The following is a 13,639-nucleotide window of genomic DNA, read 5'->3' on the forward strand; positions in this document are numbered from 1 at the left end:
CAAGACCATCATGCAGGCCTCCCCTGAGCCGGTCAGGTTAGCAAATGGCCCCTTTCGCCCACACATACATCCTTTATAAGAAAGAGCTAATTTGCAAAGGGTCATCGCGCCCTCGCACCGGGGACCTGAGGTGCGCCCCCTGCCCCGGTGGGGCTTGACGGGGGTGGGGCCGGCCGGGTCAGGGTCTCGCGTTATTTCGAGGTGCGTGCGGTTGGGCAGGGACATGGCTCTGGGTCCCGCAGTGCGCCCCAGACTCTGACAGGACGGAAATTTTCATATACATTTTGCTCATTTTCTTTCATCTCTCACACTTCTATTATAGAGAAAGGGCAAATAGCAATATTAAAATATTTCCACTAATTAATTCCCTTTTAATGTGGACGAATTTCATGCACTGGGCCACTAGTTTGAATATAAGAGTACAATAAAGTAAAACATTCCCAAAGCTTCTTTCGGAGATCAGATGAGATCGGGCGCATTCAGGGTGGTATGGCCTTAGACCCAAAGCTTCTTTCATTCTCTTGGTCCCATGTTCTGAATAGGACCTAACTTTGAATATTTAACATAAAGTCTCTTGTTAACGGCAGAAGAAAAGTTTGTAAAAGTGTTGTTCAACTATTTATAACTCCACGTATTATATTTTTAAACTGGTGGTACTTATGGAAACTGAAACAGAGAGAATTAAGTAAACACTTCTTAACTGGTAGAACTAAATCCGAATGCAGCAGCCTGGCTCCAGTGTTCTTTCCCTTAAATGTAAAAATTCAACTTGAAAATTTATATACACCTACATCTTATAGTGAATGAACAAAAATAGATAGAGGCAAAGAAGCATCGAACAGACTGTCAAACTACAGTGGAAGGTAGGGGAGGGTTGGAAGGGTAAGAGATCAGCCAAAGGAGTTGTATGCATGCATATGGAAAAGTTAAAAATGAATGTAGCATATTTATGTACAATTCAAGTTTATTACACATAATTTGATATTCACAGTAAAAATCACACCTCTGTTTTATCATTTACGTTTGAAAATTTACAGCACATACACCATAATCACTTCCAACTCTTTAGGGAAGTTTAGAACATTTCAGCTCAAATATTAGAATTAAGAATGACGAGCACAGCCAAAATTAAGGAAGTTATGTTCTACACTTTTAAAAATGTACAAATATTGATTCCACACATTCTTTGGTGAAAAACAAGTGTTAAAGTTACTCTCAGTGGCATAGGCAGGGTCACGGATCAGGATGGCAGAACTCTGTCCAGGGCGATGTCTGAGGCTCCTGCAGATGAGCCACGGTGCTGAATCCGTGTGGCGCCCTCAGCTGTCCCAGGTTAACTGTATTGCTGACGGACGCACTGCATATTCTGCATGAAATTCTACGAAGACCCGATGTGAGGAGGCCACAAAGGGAGCTATGTTAGTGTCCTAAAATTGAAAAAAAAAAGTAACAAGTTATATTATTCACAAATCTGAACCTTTTTCAAAAACTGTTAGCATACTAAAAGGTACTACAAAAAGCAGTAATAAAATTACAGTAAATTGTTAAATATGTCTAGAAGTAATCCTGCTAGGAATTAATATACATACTTTATAAAAGAATATTACTGGTGTTAGGGGTTGAAGGGAAATGGAGTGTTATGAATATAGTTTACCGGGGTCGTTGGGGGTAATGAAAATGTTTAAAATTGGTTGTACACAACTTTCAGTCTAATAAAACTATTGAATTATATACTTTAAGTAGATGAATTGCATGGTATGTGAATTATATCTCAGAATAATTGTCATTAAAAATTGAATTTCCATCCTAGCTGGTTTGGCTCAGTAGTTAGAGCGTCAGCCCGTGGACTGAAAGGTCTCAGGTTCAATTCCAGTCAAGGGCACATACCTCGGTTGCAGGCTCCATCCCCAAGTGCAGGAGGCAACCAATTGATATATTTAACGTCAATGTTTCTCTCTCTGTGTCTCTCCTTCTCCCTTTTATTCTGTCTAAGAATCAATAGGGGGGCGGGGGGGAATATCCTTGGGTGAGCATTAACAACACAAAAAATTGAATTTCCAATTCAAGTTCTTACTAAAATTTTAATTTTTCTAATGAAAACACATACTTATATTTGCAACCGAAACAGTCATGTAAGTAAAGGATGCAACTCTCTCCCCTTAATATCTATGGTTTTCTTTGGGGATTTATTTTCATTTCCCTTTCTGTGGAACAATGTGTGTTTGGGGGTGAGGTCTCAGCTTTCTCCCATTTCCTAATCATTTAACAAATATTTTCCTGGTATCAAGAGACTTCCATGTTGCAGGCACTTTTTTTTTTTTTTTTTTTTTTAGCACTGGAGTTATAAAAAAAAATGAGCCAAAAGGACAAAAGGTCTTGTTCTCATGAGCTACATTCTAAATGGGAGTAGGTGAACTGTGAGCCAAATATGTCAGTAAACTATACAGTAGGTTGAGATTCCTTTCATTTTGGAATCTGGCCTCCATTCTACTGGGCCTCACTGCATCAATTCTCCCAAAGACTCATCAAAGGCAGACATTTCCAAGACAGTGAATTATTCAAGTGAGTACAGCACAGAGAATATTTTCCCAAAGAGATATATATCAAGGTATATTCAATATTGCATATTTCTGCATGCATGCAATTTTGTCTTTCCATTTTAATCCCCAAATTTTTCAATTATTATTTTACTTTAACAAACTAGTGTGAATAGTTAACCAAAGTTTTAACTCTTCTTTGATTCTCTGAATTTTTCCTGTTATTCTTTCATGTTTAGATTTTGTTACTTAGGTTAACAATCTAAGGAGTGGCTTTTATCACTCCGGAAGTAAACTGATTTTATTGAACTTGAAATGGTAAAGAAATCAGTTGTATCTGTAATTTTAAAAAGAAAACAATTATACTTAAAATGATGTCCTCATTTATCAAAGAAAACGTTTAACTGGTGAAATATTATAAATACCCACAATTTTAAAAAAACCTGACATATCTAATTATAGACTTTGACTTAGTGTGCCATTAATTTAAATGACAGTTAAGTTCTACCCTCAGTTTTCTTTTATCTGCAAAGTCCTGGTTATCCTTGTTCTTCCCACATCACTGAATTACCTCTGTGGGGAGCAAATGGGATTGTATGTTTGAAAGTCACCGAAAACAAAACAAAGCCAAGCAGATACAAAATAACGGTGTTGTTAAAGGTGACCTCTTTTTTCCCCTTTTGAAATGTTTAGGAATTTCAAATAAATTCTAAGACCTAGTCAGTCTCTAAATTGGAAATGTGACACACTGACTGGCTTCTCTTTCCTGCGAATCTCCTGAGAATAACAGGACTGTGAATCCCCTAAGACTGCTCCCAGGTGATTAACTCTGTATACAAGGATACAGCTACCAGAAAGTTTTTCACGGGATTGTCTATAAACCAGAGAGGATTCATCAAATAAATTAAGTGGTACCTGTGCAATAGAATACCCATCCAATGGTTAAATATGATACCCCAGTGTTTTTATTGGTATAAGATGGTAATGATATTTTGGTAAATGAAAAAGCCATATGACAAAACAGTATAAAATATATTGTGCATCTGCAAATATACTCAAAAGGTGTTTTTAAAGAATGCATAGGAGAATTCCCAGGGCTTTGGAAAATCATTTATTTTCTGATAATTCTGAAAATAAACATTTGTTAATTTTACAAATCATGTTATATTTTTTTGAAAAACTATCTAGATTGCCCAGCTGGCATTGCTCAGTGGTTTGAGCATGGACCTATGAAACAGGAGGTCACGGTTCGATTCCTGATCAGGGCACATGCTGGGATTGTGGGCTCAATTCCCAGTGTAGGACATGCAGAGGGCAGCTGATCAATGATACTCTCTCATCGTTGATGTTTCTATCTCCCTCTCCCTCTGAAATCAATAAAAATATATTTTGAAAAAACTATGTAGATTTCCAGATGACATAATTCTCTGTCAGGTTTGGTTAGAAAGCCTAAGTGACTAAAAAGTAGAACAGTGAGAAGTAGATACCCTCCCATCAGCAATCACATTTGCTTACTTGAAAGCTCTGTTAGTATCTACTTTCAGTAAAACGAGAGGGCAGTGCAGGCACATGCAAACAGTGTTGAGTCAATGTCAGAAATCTACCAGTCCATCAGAACTTCGCAAAAACTATCAAACGCCTGGTCACCAGACCAATCTTTAATATCTGTGTCTTCTTCAAAGAATCCGCACAATTTTCAACAAGAAGTATATGAAATGGAGCCAGGCACCTAAATTTTCTGAAGTCCTAATCATGCAGAAACAAATGCAGGTATTCAACCTTTAGTGGTGCATTGAAATGGAACATTTTTAAAAATATATATATTTTATTGATTTTTTACAGAGAGGAAGGGAGAGAGATAGAGAGTCAGAAACATCGATGAGAGAGAAACATCGACCAGCTGCCTCCTGCACATCTCCCACTGGGGATGTGCCTGCAACCCAGAATCGAACCTGGGACCTTTCAGTCCGCAGGCCGATGCTCTATCCACTGAGCCAAACCAGTTTTGGCTTGAAATGGAACTTTTAAAAAACAATGTGCCACACCTCCTCCCCCAGAAATTCTGATTTGATAGGTGTGTGTACTGGAAGTCTGCAATGTAATAACTGTAACTGTAACAGCATAGGTGATTCCTATGTAAAAACCGTATAACTGCATGTAATTCCGATGCACAGTTGGGTTTGGAAACTATATTACTATTAATTTAATGCAATGGCCACTAGGTGGCACTCATTCTCCCCCAAATAGAAAGAAAAATCTGAAAACTGTACGGAATATGTAACAGTACATTGTGCTTTGTACTTTGCATGTGTCTGCCTTTAAAAGTGTATGCTGAGTTACTTTCATTATTTAAACATAATAAATGGGAATTTGAAAATCTTGCTCTACTCACTGTGCCACAATATGGTCCAGAGGATGGAGAATTAACATCTGGTCCATCATAGAGTAGAAGATAGTTCTGGACACAGTCTCCAGGATCGTCAATGCTGATGAAGTAAAAGTTGACGGTGACAAGTCTTCCAGCAGGAGCGGTGATGGCCCATTCACAGTGAGTGTGATTTGGGTAAGTGCCCGGATAGCCAGGGCTGGTGAAGGAGCCATGGTCGCCATAAAGAGTTCCACCACAGCCTGCAAGAAAGAATTGCAGGAAATTTGATTCAACAAAGAAGGAAACAGCTGGAGTCCTTTAGTGCACTTGTAAGGCAATAAGATGGGGCTGTTGTTTCCTTAAGGTGCTGAGACCCTCTGCAAGAGCAGTGGAGGCGGAGACCCTTTTCCTGTTTCTCCTTTGAGCCAAGTCCCTCTGACTCCCTCACCACCAGGCTGCCCCCCAGGCCTCCCCCACCCCTTTCTGCACCACATCTTCCTTTCCCTCTATCATGACTTAGGGGCAGCTTCCTCCAGGTCAGTTCTTTGAAAATGGTGGGCTGCAAACACAATGGGAAAACCGAAAACTAGGTTAGGTAACTGTAGGGGAGAGTAATTGAAGTTGTTGTGTACTTTTTATGGTAGAGTTCTCCATAAGCAGTGAGTTCTTACAATGATGTGGGTGAAATAAAAGTGAAATTTCAGGGCTGAACAGAAAACATGTTACTGGATGTTTGGGCAGTAATTACTATAAAAGTGACTTGACTGGGCTTATCACTGGCAGTTCCACGATTGACATACTTGAAGCCAAAAAAAGTAAGTGTTGGTATTCATTTGTTTATTTGTATACTATCATTATTCAGACCAGATAGCCTTGGGTATCCAGATATGGTGCGGCACAGGAGGAAGATACTTGGCATGACAAAACAAACAAAATGGGCTGGGTTCTGCCCACTGGCGTCTGGTCCTGCCTCCACCACAATCTACTGGTAGCTCTGCGTGTTGGGCAACTCGTTAGTTCGGTGTTGTATGTCCTCATCTGTGAAATTAGGGCATTGAAACTCATCCTTAAGTATCTTTAGGCGCCAAGATTCCATCACCTATGATTGTCTTGATAGAACCCTTTTCTTATTCCTCAGTGTATTTAAATGTCATTTTTATCATTCTTATTTTGAAAGTTTTTAGGTATCTTGAGGACATGTCACAAAGTATTCTTTCTCTTTTGAGTTTAAAGATAATGACATGGCTTAAATTTCCTTCATTATTTGATAAACAACCAATCAAAGATGCAGAAAGGTACTTATTACCCTGAAAAAGCAATTAACCTCCAGGACTGCCCAGAAACGGCAGGAGCTGCCCAGAGCACAGCTGCTTTTGTACGCACAAGGACAGGGTTGTAATGTGTCTTTTTAAAAAAACTTTTCCTTTTAATTCTCAGAGAACTACCTTGATGATTAACTCAAAAGTAAAAAATATGACAAAATCAGAATTTATAAAGGAATTTTTAAAATCTTTAGACTATATGTAAATGTATATTCTTTAACATAATCTACAGAAATGAGTAAAAGAATTAAATAGAATCTTTGTACGTTCATTGTTAAAAATCTCTACTTTTATCAGAAAATAATCAAGTATACAGATGGCTAAAAAGGTCACTTTTAATGGTCTTTTTCTATTAGGCACATTATGTTTTACTCACCTACATTGCTTTACCACACAAAGTGCAAATGTCTTACCAGAGGGGTTTGAGGTCCAGATAATTTCATATCCATGACTGGAAGTTGCACTATCACTCTTAAATCGCAGGTACAGTTCATTATTTTGAGAGAAGATAGGATTTGGCAACAGAGTTCCACAATATGTGCCGAGTAATGGCGAACTGCTATCACTTCCATTTCTTACCTTTAAAAATGAGTCATGAATTATTATCCTTGAGTATGTTATACTTCTTTGATTTATCATTGCTACACATTAGCATATAATCTATAATAATAAAAGTGTAATATGCTAATTAGACCGGACAGCTGGATGTCATTCGGGACATCCTTCCGGTTCAAGCTGCGGCTGCAGGGGCTGAGGCAGAGGAGGTTAGGGGCGATCAAGCAGGCAGGCAGAGGTGGTTAGGGGTGATAAGGCTGGCAGGCAAGCAGTTAGGGGTGATCAGGCAGGCAGGTGAGTGGTTAGGGGTGATCAGGCAGGCAGGCAGGTGAGAGGTTCCGAGCCAACAGTCCCAGATTGTGAGAGGGATGCCCGACTGCCGGTTTAGGCCCAATCCCACTGCGGGATCAGGCCTAAACCAGCAGTCGGACAACCCCTGAGGGGGTCCCGGATTGTGAGATGGTGCAGGCCAGGCTGAGGGACCCCCACCCCATGCATGAATTTTGTGCACATGGCCTCTAGTAAAGCATATAAAGCTCAAATGAAAGAAATTTCTATATGGAAAAAGGAGGCAACTCAATTGACAAAATTTCTTACTGTTAAGATACATTTTAAAAATACATTTTGCAGCTGACTAGATTTTTTTTTTAAATTCACTGCATGGAGTAGACACACAGAAAACCATGTGCACACTGTGAACTTAGCCTCATCTGTCCTCAGGCCTGGCTCCTCCTGTGCATTCGAGGAGGACTCCAGGCAAAGCAGAGGTGGTGGTTTTGTTAATATAGGTACTCAGAATCTTGGAAGTTCCTCCTTTATAATTTTGTAGTTTAACATTTACATTTAGTCCACTGCTGATTGTTCTAAGTCATAGCGTGTCTTCAGAGGCCCAGGGGCTCATCTTGCTGGGTGTGTTAACCTGCAGAGTTTCCTTTTAGGTCTATGTAGTCGCCAATCGAGGGAATAATGCCTCTGGTGCTTTTTGGAGTGCCTTGCCATGGACAGAGTAGCCAGTTATCTACCAGGAGACAGAGACGGTGCCAATCCAAGGATGCTGGAGGACCAGATGTGCCATCACAATACTCTTGGCTTTGGGCCTTTTTCCTATTGATTATCTTTAGGAAAGCTGATGCTCTAAGAGATGAGCAAGGTATTGATTCCCATGGAACATGCTAATGACTTATTCTATACATTTTTCTCTTTGCAGGAACCATGAGAGTGGTAGACATCTCCGGGACATTAGAGGACCCTGAGAAGAGAGGGTCTCAAAGATCTGAAGACAAGTGCAAATTCCAAATGTGATCTAGGGCTTGGCCTTTGAGTTGATTAATACAGTTGGGATCCTCAGAAATTTCTGTTCCTGCCATAGCTAACCAATGGAAGGCCGAGGTTTGCTGGGATGGCAGCCACGTGAACCGTGCCACGATCTTCCCACCAACAACCAGATGCAGCTGCACTTCACAGGCCTAAGTAGCAGCTTCCTGTTTTTGTTCGTAGGACAAGAAGTTTCAGACCCATTTCTGTGGGATAAGGAAGGACAGCTGGGAGGAGAAGTCCTCATCTGTCAGTGCTCGAGAGCTGGCCTTCACTCCCAGCGGACAAAGGCAAAGAACAAACACTAACTCCAGTCAGTGATGATCAACTCAGGCTTGAGGTGAGCAGGATGTAGCTTCAGTGGGATTCCAAAATGACCGGGTAGTCTGTCCTTCCCGGTATCCCACTCCTCCCCTCCTTTCTGCTTTGTGCTTCATACAAATGTTTAGATTCCGTGGTGCGTGAGGTACATAGGTCTGAGTTGAACACCCTGATTGAACACAAACAGTACTGTATTTCTCTCCTTGACTCCTCCCTGCTACATCCCTCTCCTCTCCAGTTTCCTACCAGGGCAAGTATTCCCCATGGAAAAGGTAGGAACTTCCTCCCACTACTTGTCACATTATAGGTTAAGAATATTCATCAACAAAGGACTTAGATTAGCGGTTCTCAGCCTGTGGGTCGAGACACCTTTGGAGTCCCCTAAGACCATCCTGCATATCAGATATTTACATTACAATTCATAACAGTAGCAACATTACAGATATGAAGTAGCAATGAAAATAATTTTATGGTTGGGTCACAACATGAGGAAATGTATTTAAAGGGCCAGAAGGTTGAAAACCACTGACTTAGATGAATTCTGTAGAGGAGAGCTTTCCAGGAAAATTAAACTCCATAACAGGTGTAAAGGAGTGAACGAACCTTATGGAAACCTTACTGCAGACTCAAAGAGAGCAGAGAATTCAGCATCCTCTGTGCAGACCACTTTATTTCCTCAGAATGAACTCATTTTCCACAGAGCTTGTAAAGGACACCCAGGGGAGCCCTGGGACTTTCATGGCAAAATAGAGGCACTGGGCTCCATACACAGCCCGCACCAGTCATGGCCTCATTCAGAACATCTTCCCATGAATAACAACGCCAGTCCTCACTTCCACAACGTGGGTGATGTGGGGCAGAAAGGGCGCAGAGGGCACTCTGCTGGTGCCCCAGGAATCACAGGAATCACAGAGGGGCAAGAGCTGGAGGAGCATGCCTCTGCTTGCTCCAGGCCCAGGAGGCTGCTCTCTTGTGTTTGGGGAGGAGTGGAGGGTGGAAGGAGGATGCGAAGTTTCAAGAAGCTTTCTCTGTCCCCCATGTGACTCTGTTCGTCCTTCCCACATCCTGTGGGAGTTGACTATTTCCTGCCTGGCCTTCCCACTGGACCATGCGCCTCCTGGGAGCCCTATTGCATTTCTGGTGCCTGGCCATAGGAGACTTATGGAGTGAAATAATAAGAAATAAATTAATGAAATGAGTAAGGGATATATTTTTAGCAGCAGCAGAGAAAAAGGTGAAAAACTTGAAGTGATCCATCATCTTTTAAATAATTCATTTGCATGAGATCCAAATGTATGTTACCTCCAAGAAGTCATGTCTGCATTCACTTGAGTCCTCGATGCCAAAGGAGTGGAAGAAGAGGGAAATGGAGTGGTTCTGTGGGGCTGTGAGAGTAACAGTGCAATCCATGTCATTGTTATAATTAGCAGGCCATCCGGGGCTCTTCAGATTGCCAAACGCCTTTTTATAGTTTCTGTTACAACCTTAGATAAAAAAATTCACAATTAATGTATGTATCCCAATAGTTAGTGTTCTTTCAACCTGATAGGAATAATTCAAGAAATGACTAAATTTAAACACTTTAGAAAAAAACTAACCCAGGCTCTGCATCTACCTTTGAGGTCACTGGGATCCCTGAGGGGAGGTGAAGGGCACAGGGAGCAAATGCTATGCAGGGTTTTGGCAACAGGAAACACCCCCACATGAAATGTGAAATAGGAGCACTTACCTTTAAAGATGAGTATTCTAGAATTTTCTGTGCTTTTTCTGATCACACTGAGGTGGTTGGCTGACATTTAGACTCTTTCACGAATAAAGTCTCTACCTCCAAGACAGAGTCTTGTATGAGGATTTCCCTTTAATGGATTATTTGTTCTGATTGAACTGGCAAATTGTTGTTCTTAACCATTTTTGGTGAAAACACCATAGTGTTTTTATTTGTTTGTTTTAATCAAAGGCAGTGTTAGTTTTAATCAAGGTTGGAATGAACATGAAAGAAAATATTCTCTGAAAATAAACTTCTCAGTCTTAGTAATCAAATAGCCTTTCAAAGCTTCCTGCTTTTGACAAAAAATGTTCTAAGCTATAGTGATTTCTATAAATGTTCAAGTGGATAACTAATAAAATAACATATAATTTTAAATTGTTAACTATGTGAACTTTGAAGAGTATGCTGACATTCTAAACATTTGAATTAGTATTATATTAGCTTGACCTCTTCGGAAACCAGCTTTAGTAACTTGCTAAATTGGGCCTGGTTTCTAGTGAAGAGAGTCTCACCTCATATGGGTGTGGCTCAAGCTAACAAGCCCTAATTTACCCTCAGGAGTCCATTCCAGCAATAATTGTACTGATGAAAGATTTTCGATACAAAAGATAAAGTTCCAGGGCTCACCTGCAATCTGATAGGTAAAACTCACTCTGGAGTTGTCATTAAAAACTTCGGACTTGAAAATGACAATGGCAGTGCTCATAGAAGAATAGAATGTTGGTACAGCTGTTGCATTTCTGCCACAGAGGTGGATTCTTGCATTTCCACTACTCTGAAAAGAAATGAAAGCCAAATCACATTATATTTTGCTTCAAAAGAAGATAGGCCATAGCAGAAATGAAATGCATATGAAAGTGTGCTTCAATATTCAGCCATGGAAACTAGTTATATTGTTTGACACTTGGCAATAAGACTGGCATTAGCCTTGGAATCCACAACTGTCTCACATTCTCTAAGGGAGAGGAAGTAGGGGAGGTCAAGTTTATGTTGAAATCACCAGACAGATAAGTTGCCTCCTGAAAATGAGACCATGCTCCTCTCTTCATAGCCAAGGCCTGTGCCCGGGCTCTGAGCACAGTGCTGTCCAAGTGAACTACAGTTCATCCACTTGTATCAAAGTCAGGGCATCTGCTGCCTCTCACACAGATATGCCTCTAATACCTGTAGTTCTTGGGCATCTACTGAAAGGCTCACTCCCCACTCCTGCTGCAAACTCCTAGTACCGATCTGTGCTTCTACCCCAACAAAGGACCTCCTGCTGTTGGTCCTTTCCTAACCTCCCCTTTTGTGTACTTGAACTTTAATTGCATTGTTAACCATTCCTGTACACATCCTTAGCCTTGAGTGATACCTGGGTCTCCATCAGTCTCCTGGTAGAGGCCATTCTTTCCCACAGTCCACAGTTTACTGAGTAAGAATGAGGGGTGGGAGGATGGGCAGGAATCCCCAGGCTGCTCTCTGCAGCCTATATCCTTGCATCAAAGCTAGCTCTCCTTTGAGAGTCTCCACATCTGGCCAAAGATACTCTCTGACACTTCTCATTATTCTCACTTTCTTCCTGGTTACTTCCCTTCCTTAATTAAAGACTTGTGGTATTTTAGCTCAGTCATTTTATGAACCCTTGGAGGTTTCAGTGTTCTTACAGAGAACCCATTAAATATCCTAATTTGCATTCCTTAATACCACTGACTTTCATCTCTACTCTCTGTGGTTGCCAACTCCGAAGCCAGCTATCCAGTCAGATCTTTTTATTACCTGCAATGCCTCCACCACATGATTCTTTCATGATCTTCCAACTATATCTTCTTTCTACTTTTGGACACCCTGAGAGTTTCAGTTTTTCTGTTATCAGTTGATTTATTAACTTTTTCCCCTCCCTACTCATGCTGAAACCGTTTGTTATTTCCTTTATTCATTCAGCTGAATTATTTATTCATGACAAATATAGGGTCTTATTTGAGGCTGATCTAGCTGCCATTATAATACAGAACTGTCTGGTGCCCTGTGAATAGCATGTCTGCACCCAGTGGGAAATTTGGATTTACGAAGCAACGGGAAATAGAAACAGCTTTAACTAAAGGGTTTTGTTTGACCTTAAGTCCTTCCAGGAAGGGTACCACTGGGATACACAAATAGTGTTCTGATAACCAATGGAATAATGATAGCCTAGCATCTTGACCACCATGGGATAATAGGATATACCTCGGCGTCTGTGCTTTGTAATAATTCAGCAAATCTGGTGTCTGCTCAGCAACCAGCTGCTCTCAAACCTCTCTCCAATTGGAGTCAGCCTCCACCAAGATACATGTGCAATACAGGGGACCCGGACATAGAATGAGGAGGACTTGAAAACTCGGAAGTGATAGATTGGATCTGCTTCTATTGCCAGCCAGCACATGGGGGTTTGAACATGACCCTCCTAAAATTAACTTGGGTAGATTAACTAATCTCCTCACACCACAGGCATTCCCAAGTGTTCCCCCAGGCATCTGTCCTCAGTTCCCAACTCCTCACTTTACAGTTCCCTGGATATTCTCATTACTCTCATTGTTTTAACTACTGACTCATATGATGATGACAACCAAATCTTCAAACCTTCTCTCACTATCACACTTTTATGTCCAACTGTCTCCTCAATATCTTATCCCATCAGCAATTTGGACTCTTTTTTTTTAAACCAAAACAACTCCTTCCCACTTTTTCTCTCTTACATTACCATAAATATAGTCCCAATAGAGTGGGGCTAAATGGACTCTTTTCAAAAATATGTTTTTTTAGTTATTTCAGAGAGAAGAAGGGAGAGACAGAAACATCACTGATGAGAAAGAATCACTGATCGGCTGCCTCTTGCACACCCCACCCTGGGGGTCGAGCCCGAAACATGAGTATGTGCCCTGACCGGGAATCGAATCATGACCTCCCAGTTCATCAACACCCAACCACTGAGCCATGCCAGCCAGGCTAAATGGCCTCTTCATTGATTTCCCTGTGTTTGCATTGACCCCTTCATCTCACCCTATACTTAGATTCCACTAATTACAGAAGTGTTTCTCCAAGCATGGTCCATGGCACACCAGAATCAGAACACCAGAGATGCTCATCAAAAATTCACAGTAATGGAAAAATTAAGATACCTAGGAATAAACTTAACTAAAGAGGTAAAATACCTGTGCTCTAAAAACTACAAGACATTGAAAAAAGATAGAGTAAGACATAAACAAATGAAAGAACATACCATGTTCATGGATTGGTAGAATCAACATCATTAAAATGTCTATACTACCAAAAGCAATCTATAGATTGAGTGCAATCCCCATTAAAATACTAATGGCATATTTCAAAGACCTAGAACAAACTCTCCAAAAATTCATATGGAATAAAAAAAGACCCTGAATAGCTACAACAATCTTGAGAAAGAAGAACAACATTGGAGGGATCACAGTACCAGATA

The 13,639-nt window shown here is 40.7% G+C and overlaps 1 protein-coding gene across 1 annotated transcript in view; it reads right to left on the reverse strand.

Annotated features, from left to right (window-relative positions):
- Positions 1-1,045: 1,045 nt before the first annotated feature.
- CUBN (cubilin) overlaps positions 1,046-13,639 on the reverse strand; it is a gene marked incomplete at its 5' end in the record, with an annotated part of 224,139 nt that continues 211,545 nt past the window's right edge. Inside the window, 5 exons of the mRNA XM_006766043.2 lie at positions 1,046-1,427; positions 4,930-5,165; positions 6,641-6,806; positions 9,720-9,901; positions 10,813-10,960. Of these exons, the coding sequence (XP_006766106.1) occupies positions 1,320-1,427; positions 4,930-5,165; positions 6,641-6,806; positions 9,720-9,901; positions 10,813-10,960 (840 nt within the window). The remainder of the gene's footprint in view (positions 1,428-4,929; positions 5,166-6,640; positions 6,807-9,719; positions 9,902-10,812; positions 10,961-13,639) is intronic.

This window comes from Myotis davidii, unplaced genomic scaffold (assembly GCF_000327345.1).
Source record: "Myotis davidii unplaced genomic scaffold, ASM32734v1 scaffold1120, whole genome shotgun sequence".
In the NCBI taxonomy this organism is placed as follows: domain Eukaryota; kingdom Metazoa; phylum Chordata; class Mammalia; order Chiroptera; family Vespertilionidae; genus Myotis; species Myotis davidii.